Here is an 8,377-nt window from a genome sequence, read left to right as displayed (position 1 = left end):
CCTCCTTCCTTCCTTCCTTTCTTTCCGTTCTTCTTCTTTCTTTCCTTCTTTCTCTGTCTCTCTTCCTCCCTCCCCCTCTCTCTTTCTCCTCCTTCCTTCCTTTATGGCTGCGTTGGGTCTTCGTTGCTGCACATGGGCTTTCTCTAGTTGCAGCGAGCAGGGGCTACTCTTCGTTGCAATGCGCAGGCTTCTCATTGTGGTGGCTTCCCTCATTGCGGAGCACGGGCTCTAGGTGCGTGGGCTTCAGTAGTTGTGGTTCATGTGTTCTAGAGTGCAGGCTCAGTAGTTGTGGCACACGGGCTTAGTTGCTCTGCGGCATGTGGGATCTTCCCAACCAGGGCACGAACCCGTGTCCCATGCTTTGGCAGGCAGATTCTTAACCACTGCGCCACCAGGGAAGTCCCCCTTATTATTTTTTTTATTACACATTTCTTTTGCACTTTTACATGTGTTTTTTAAAAAATGCTTTACACAACCTCAAAACACGTTAAAACCTAACCTTCAAAGAAAACACTTAGGCACGTACACACACGCGAACACACGCAAGTGCACACACACAGGCGTTCACGCACACAAGCGCCTGCTCCTCTACACAGAGCCTATCTCTGGAAGGGAACAATGAAACCAGAACCAGTGGCTGCCTCTGGGACAAGAGACGGGAGACTTATCTTTCATAATACATTTTGTACCACGTCCATATGTTCTGTATGCAAAAAAATAAATAGCCTCTTTTTTTCCTGAAGAACTTAAAGAACTGACTTAGTAAACGACACTAAGATAGACTACAACTTAAGAAGGAACCCTCTTCCCCTTTAATTCTGAAATGAGCCTTTTTGTGTAACTGCATCCTCCCCTCAGAAGAGCCTTCATGTTTCACTCTGATGGCTGTGGTAAGGCACTCTGAACATTAAACATCCCGCTTTCTTTTAAATCCGCTGTAAAATAGTCCTCTCCACTGGCCTCTGTAAACAGCTCCTGGCACGTCAACTTCTTCATCTCAACCCTCTCCCTCTCGGAGCCCCGAGGCACCCGGCCTGCAGCTCGCTCGTCCCTGAGGCACCCGTGTGCCCGAGGCCAGCCTCCAAGGAGGCTTCTTACAGGCACCACAGGGACTGGAAGCCCGGGGACCCTGTGCCGGCCGGGCTGCTGCATCAGGTGAGTGTGCTCTGCAGGCACGCCGCCCTCACGCCCGCCCGGCCCAGCCTTACCCTCCACGGGAAGTACTGGTCTTCCAGGCGACCGATTCCCAGGCACCCTCGGATGTTCTTGCCCCACACAAACAGCTCTCCTCTGTCTGCAAATAAAGAAAAACGGCTTGGTTGGGGCTTGAGGCCAAGGGCAAGTCTCCAAGAGGAGGAAGGGTCATGAGAATAGGCTTTCTAGAACCAGGTACAAAAAGATCGAAGTTAAACTTCAATTTCTCCCAGGCATTAATGCTTTCCCATACCAAAAACATGTCCCGGCCCAGAGTCATGCTGTGTCGCTCTCATGGGAGATGAACACATGCCTGGAGGTGGGCCCAGGGGCTCCTGTACACGGCCCGGGCCCGCTCTGTGCGGCCCTTACACACACACCCTCATCGCCCACTTATGTCTAACCAAACCCTGCCCTCCACAAATCCTGAAATCTCAGCATCCTCAAATCCTGGTCACGCCCTGACAGAGTGAGAAGTAGGACAATTTGTCATTTCTTGTCTGGGTCTCCACATTTCAGAAGCATTTGGTCAAGTGACACACGGTGACTGGGTGCCTCTTTGGGTCGAGTGTACATCTGTGTGCTAGGAGCTGGGACAGCATGGGGACCGACACGCATGTTCCTGTCCTCACAGGGCTGGAGCTAGTTGAAGAGCGAAAACTAAACAAATGATTAAACCAACAAATGCATGTTTTCAAATTGTAAACAGTGCCATGAAGGAAAAGGACAGGCAGGGTGCTGGAGGGGCAGGCCAGGAGGCTGAGTCCAGACTGGGGCTCTGGGAACGCCAGCTCCAGGATGGACCCTCAGGCTGGGCAGGGCCCTCAGTGCAGACTTCCGTCCACACCAGCCGGGGGCAACCTCGGCGCGGAGGCCCCATTTACCAGCCCCCTCTGGCAGAGGCGCTGGTCATGGAAGAAGGGAAGACATGGGGGAGCCGGCACTGACACAACCGGCTGATGAAGTAAGGGATCCTTCTGGGACAGAAGGCCTCTGGTCCTGCTGCCGTCCGTGGTCTTCCACCTCAGAGGTCGTGTTTAACAGAACAATTCAGTCTGGCCCCCAACATGTTAGCAGACCTCAGGGCAAACCAGAGGAAGCCAGGCTCTGAGGCTCCCCCTACTGAGGCTCTGAGGCTCCCCCTACTGAGGGACAGTCACTGGCACTTGGAGGGTGGCTGTTGGGTCTTGGGGGAAATCTAGGTAGGATTTCATTCCAGTGTGACCCCAAATGGCCGCATGGCACGACAGCAGACAAAGCAATCTACCCTAGTCAAAGGCTTCGTCCAGTTTCTAAGTACATGACTTTGCATGTAGTTTAAGCCTTAAACATTGGGGAAATAGGTTACTGTTACCTCCAGAATTCGCCCACGCTGACTCTATCTGCTACATCAAAATAGCTTTAAAACGCCAACGTGACACAGACGCACTTGCAGATGAAGGTGGCTGACCCTGCGTGAGGGGTGTGAGGGGTCCTCCACCGCGGGCGCCACTGCTGCCACCCAGTGCCTCAGCGCACAGACAACACTCCCCCCACCTCCACAGCGGCCCACGCTGCAGCTGCTGCCGCTCAAGCCCCAAACCCTGAGACGCAGACACTAACTGAACGGCAGCGAGGACTCTGCAACAGCGTGCTCGCCTGCAGCAGTCCTCACAGCAGCGCGAGGCCGGGGAACACAGACGAGGACCACCCAAACTGCCTGTCCCGGCCCAGATGTTTCCAAAGGAAACAACAGCTTGCCGTGAGATAAAACGGTCTTTAAATTGCAAGGAAAAAGTGAATTTACTTGAGAATCACAAAATGAAATTTAGTTCCGTCTTACTATTCAAGTCAACTAACGAGGAGCAAATTGAGCCGACAGCCGCGGCGGGGGGATGAGAGCTGTAATCAAGAAGCGCAGACACGCGGGAGGTCTGCAGAGTAACTTTGTGTGTCGTGGCTTTGTAACTGGGCAACCCTCTGAGAAAACCTCCATTTCAGCCCCCCTTCGATCACTCCCCCCAGCACTTTGGAGAAACCGGGCACATCTACCCTGTCAAAACCACAGGACGGTCTTATAAATACGCCTCTTGCCACCCCACGCTCCTGGCTCAGATGAGGGTCGGGCTTGGCCAGGGACCGGGATGAAGCCCCCCACGCTCATTTCCTCCTCACCCACCGCAATGTACCAAACCTCCGCGGGTCTCCCCCAGCAGCCCGGCCCACTCGAGGGTCCCCTCTCCCACCACCGACTGCGTCCACTTGAGAAAAGTCACTGCAACGCCAGCCTAACCACAAACCAAATGAACTGAAAACACACCTCCCGGGTGAAAAGGAGACACACATTAGACCACCTCAAGCCAGACAACTTCTGGATTAGCTGCTCTCTCTAATTATCCACACAAGGGTGCCACTCCACTGGATGGATGGAAACTGAGAGCAGCCCAGGGTTTGGGGCTGAACCTGAGAGGGTGAAGCTCGGTACGGCCTTGGGGCCACACGGGCTTGGTCACTTACTGGTGAGGGCGGCGAAGTGGCTGAGTCCACAGCAAATGCGGGAAACCTGGACTCCTGGATTGAACTCCGTCAAGCCAAAGAGAGTGGGTGGAATCATTTCTGGAAGGGCAGTTTCCATGAGGTTTGGTCCTTTCCCAAGAATTCCATAGCCCCAGACGAAAACATGTCCTTCTCCTGGATTACAGGAAAAACAACGGTCAGGAAGTCAAACCAAGTGCAGCCCTCCCTCGCTAGAAATTCAAACCGCACCACCAAGATACATTATATCCACATGAACTTTTTCTTCCCCTCTTCTTGCTTGGCAAGAACATGTTGATATTTAAAATAATGTTTCTTTTCTCCTCTTTCAAATTCTTGCTTGTGGAGTGTGTCTAGCCAGCTAACCAATCTCACAATACAAATGTCCTACATCTTGAGTGTGCTGGACGGGGCCACTCCATAAATCAGCCACAACCCCCACGTGAACACAGGAGAGCCTTAGAACGGCAGCTTTTCCTAACAGCGCTATGTCTCACATGGATCAGAGACCAAGCCAAGTACACACACAACTTCTGGCTAGATTCTAAAATTCGTAATGATTTTCAGGTCATAAAAAGTTTACTACTCATCAGTGGTGCCAGACGTTTAATCCCAGGGGCTTGGCTCCCAGTACCTGAACCCTAAGGCTCTTCTCCTATGTGCCCGTGGCTCTTAGCACGGCCTTTCTGGAGAAGGCAGGCCTGGGGGCTTTGGCCCAGGCTTCGGGAGGGAGCAGTACTTCATCCTCCACTCCAGAGGTTTGCGATAGTTACTCAGCTCTATGCTGGCTGTTCGTCAACCTATAAATCATGGCTGTTATCCTTCTGTCAGGAATGTCACCCTCACTCTCTATTAACTGAACTAAACTAACTAGATCTTCCCACAACCGTGCTCCCCACACTGAAAACCATAGCCTGAATCCAGCGGACACCAACCCTTCCTCACCCAAGCCACCCACAGCTTCCCAGCAAACTGCCTGCGAGAGGGTCTCACCGTTTAGTACAGCACAGCCTGTGCCCCCACTCGCAGCCTGCTTCACCCGCCCGACTCCTGAGAAGGGCAGGCACCGGGGGACGTTCACCTGAATCAAAGGAAGGGACCACACTGCTAGGAAGACAAACCAGCGAGAACTTGGAAATACTGTTTCACGTACAGAGTAGGTAAGTCCCGGTTCATTCATTCCCTCCCCATATATCTCCTGAACATCGTACACATGCTAAGCTTCTAACTGCATGCTGGGAAGATGACAGGCAGCAGGAGAAGCAGTCCCGCTCTCAAGACTGTAGTCCAATGGGGGAGGCAGATGTCAGCCAAACCTAACACGGGATGAATCTGTGCTGAATGCAATGAAGGAGAGTACAGGGGTCCCTGGCGTGAGTGTCAGGGGACCTGATCTGGTGTGCGGGGAGGGGCAATCAGGAGTACGCGGGCCAGGGGAGAAGAGAAGGAAATCCTGAGGCAGCGAGATGGACGTGCAAAGGGAGCAAGATGAGTGTGGCCCGTTCAGGAGCTTACACAAGGTCAGAGTGGTTGACGCAGGGGCACAAGGGGGAGTATCTGTAAGATGCCGGTGGGCAGAAGGGAAACCAGATCACGCAGGACGTTGTTGATCATGGCAAGGGTTTGGTCTCTATCCTAAGCACAACAGGGAGGTAGTAAGGGAGAGGGACGTGATTTCTAGAGGGAAACGTGAGTGGACGTGGGTAACAAGGGAGAAGGGCCAGGATGCCGGGCTGAGCATGAACTCACTCCGGGATGCACTGAACTTGCGGTGCCTAGAGACGGCCGTGGCACTTCTGCTCAGAGTGACAGACGGAGGCTCACGGCTTGGGAGAACGAAATGTGGCCAACTTAGCTGTCCAGCAGGATTTGGTCTTGGCACCCCTACTGAGAAATAACTTTGCAAGATAGATTTTAAGTGCTTCTGTGACAGCCATGAATCTTTTCAGTCACTTGCAAATGGAGACAGCTGGAGGGTAGCAATCCCTCAGATGACTCCAAGGGAATAAAGGGGCTTCACTGATCCGAGATGGCCTGGTGTCTGCCGCCCGGCTCTCACAGCTTCTCTACCCAACTGGGCTCTGGCACAGGGCCCTCGGCAAAGGCTGAGAAACCCTCCAGCAAAGAGCCACTGGAAACGCACCACTGTTGTCACTGACAGGATGAGGCTCGGACCACGTAAAGAATCATGGATGCGGTGGGCTGCTTCCAAAACAAGTGACCCGTCTGTGCTAGTCACACCGTGGATAATCTGTGCCCTTGTGTGTGGGAGTTAGGCCTAGCGACTTGCTTCTAAAGAACAGAATTCCAGCAAACGTGGCGGAAGGCACTGCCAAGATGAACTTACGAGGCACTGGCTTCCGTCTCACCGACACGCGCTCTCGCCCTCTCATTGGCTCACTCGGCCGAAGCCACGCTGTGAGCCACCACTTGGAGAAGCCTGCATGGCAAGGAGCCGAGGAAGGCTTGGACAACCACTGTGAGCTGGCCAAGTGCCAGCGAAGACCTGGGGCCCCAGGGCCAACAGTCCACGAGGACCTACACCCTGCTGCCAACAACCAGAACGGGCCCGGAGGCAGGGCCTTCCCAAGGTGAACCCCAAGGTGACACCAGCCTTTGAGAGACTCAGAGCCAGAGACCCAGCTAAGCCACCCCTAGGTTCCTGACCCACAGAAACGGTGAGACAATAAATGTGTGTTGTTTTAAGCCGCTACGTGTTGGGGTCCTCTGTCATGCAGCACAGATAATGATGACATGACCCTAGATCTGCCCTCACAGGAAGGCCGTGGGAGACACTGATCTCAGGCCTTGCTATCCGGAAGGCCAGTCCCTCTTCTATTTGCTGTTTATCTTATGGAAACAATGAATCACTTCAATGACCACGTTTTCGTCTCTGTTTTGGCTACTAGAGAGCTCAGAGCCAAATCTGCAGCCACTTCAAGCTACTGTGTCAGACCGCAGAGGATGAACTGTTTCATCCAGTTAGCTGATCTTATCCATTTGCGCATATCTCTTTATCTATTAATATATATTTCAAACCCTTCTGTATGTTGTCAGAAGCTTGATGACATTCAGTCCTTATCACTTAGAGATCCATGCTGACTTATGGATATGATGTCTAGGATTTGCTTCAGAATAACGCAGGACAGAGAAGCAGATGGAATTACAGATGCAGCGAGATTGGCCATTAGGTGTATGGGGCTCTTTGGAGAGCAGGGTGGGGAGGGTGAATGAAGATGTTCTAGAATTAGTGGGGACAGTTGCATAACCTTGAGAATATACTAAAAACCACTAAGTCACACAATTTAAAACAGTAAATTACCTATTTTTTTGAACGGGCCATTAGTTGGTAATTGTTGAACACGGATGATGGATACACAGATTAATTATGCAGTGAGGTCTACTTTTGCTTACGTTTGGAATTTTCCTTAATAAAATGTTGAAAGCCCTACTGTACTGTACTGACGGTGTGACAGAGAGAGGCCAGCAGCAGGACTGCCAATGCCCTACTGCATGATCTAGGGGCCGCACAGGTGTCTTCACCAAGGTGCACACCTCAGATCTGTATATTTGGGGGTACACACACTAGACGGCAACTAGAGGCCGACTGTGACATCACAGGACCTTATGTAAACAGCCTCACATCCCTTTCAGAACAAGACAGGGCATGCAGACATACCTAAACTACTGCTCTAAACCAGGACTATCTCATCGAAGTATTGATAATGATGGCTTTTGCATCTAAGCTTTCTTTCCAGGCTCCAATGAGATTGCCAAGAACTCGGCCCCTTGAAGAGGCAGCCGTAGCACAGGTGAGGCCTACACGGCACTCTATACATCACCCCTTCGTGAAGGATCTCTTCTAAACATCCTTAACACTCTATCTCCAAACCCCCAGCCCCAGGCTGCAGAGGACCTCGTGGGGTCTTACCTGTGTGGAGTCCGTGACAGAGGCCAGCTGCAGGTACTCAGAGTTCCCCCACCCGAAGAGGCTGCCATCGACCGACACAGCCAGGCAGCAGTCCCCGTAGGTGGCCACCTGGACAACGTTCACTCCGGCAAGGTCTCCAGCCAGCTTGGTGGGTGCGCTGGTGATATTGTAGTGACCCAGACCTGGAACAATGGAAAACTGTGTTACTTACTTTTAATTGTTTATTCTTTTAACAAACACTTGCATTGACCTACTATGTGTCAAACACGGTTTTAAGCACTTTGCAAACATCAACTCAAAATCCTAATCTGTTATTCTACATGCTGTACAACTTCCTTCTCCATGTTCTCTCAGAAAAGGAAAAACCATCATAGTAATTGTTTACTTTTAAAACCCTTGATGGGACTTCCCTGGTGTTCCAGTGGTTAAGAATCTACGCTCCTAATGCAGGGGGCCAGGGTTTGATCCCTGGTCAGGGAACTAAGATCCCACATGCCACAACTAAAAGATCCCGCGTGCAGCAACGAAGATCCCTCGTGCCGCAACTAAGACCCGGCACAGCCAAAATAAATAAATAAATAGAATTTCAATAAACAAACAAACAAATAAATAAAACCCTTGATATTTTCTAAGTCTGATTCAAGTTACATACCTTTTCAGGATGAAACACCCACACACAATGAACCTATCAGACCTTGTATATTACATACAGGCACACCTCGTTCTATTGCACTTCAC

General features: G+C 51.6%; 1 protein-coding gene and 1 long non-coding RNA gene across 11 annotated transcripts in view; one reads left to right on the top strand and one right to left on the bottom strand.

Annotated features, from left to right (window-relative positions):
• Positions 1-7,723, top strand: part of LOC113630601 (uncharacterized) — a 24,294-nt gene extending 16,571 nt beyond the window's left edge. For 7 of the 9 annotated variants that reach the window (XR_003437040.1, XR_003437037.1, XR_003437036.1 and 4 more), the window contains 3 exons: positions 947-1,155; positions 7,455-7,520; positions 7,607-7,723. This is a non-coding gene — a long non-coding RNA (uncharacterized LOC113630601). The remainder of the gene's footprint in view (positions 1-946; positions 1,156-7,454; positions 7,521-7,606) is intronic. The other 2 variants (XR_003437035.1, XR_003437038.1) reach the window with 2 other exon arrangements.
• The window catches only part of RCC1L (RCC1 like), a 32,513-nt gene that overhangs the window by 5,949 nt on the left and 18,187 nt on the right, over positions 1-8,377 (bottom strand). Inside the window, exons 7-10 of one of the 2 annotated variants that reach the window (XM_027126194.1) lie at positions 7,640-7,821; positions 4,702-4,789; positions 3,691-3,864; positions 1,209-1,294 (exon numbers count right to left, since the gene is read on the bottom strand). In XM_027126194.1, the coding sequence (XP_026981995.1) occupies positions 1,209-1,294; positions 3,691-3,864; positions 4,702-4,789; positions 7,640-7,821 (530 nt within the window). The remainder of the gene's footprint in view (positions 1-1,208; positions 1,295-3,690; positions 3,865-4,701; positions 4,790-7,639; positions 7,822-8,377) is intronic. The other variant, XM_027126193.1, reaches the window with a different exon arrangement.

This window comes from Aethalodelphis obliquidens, unplaced genomic scaffold, assembly GCF_003676395.1.
Source record: "Aethalodelphis obliquidens isolate GAN/ISIS:26980383/991018 unplaced genomic scaffold, ASM367639v1 scaffold30, whole genome shotgun sequence".
In the NCBI taxonomy this organism is placed as follows: Eukaryota; Metazoa; Chordata; class Mammalia; order Artiodactyla; family Delphinidae; genus Aethalodelphis; species Aethalodelphis obliquidens.
The sequence above is the reverse complement of the archived record's forward strand: the minus strand, read 5'-3'. Positions and strand labels throughout refer to the sequence as shown.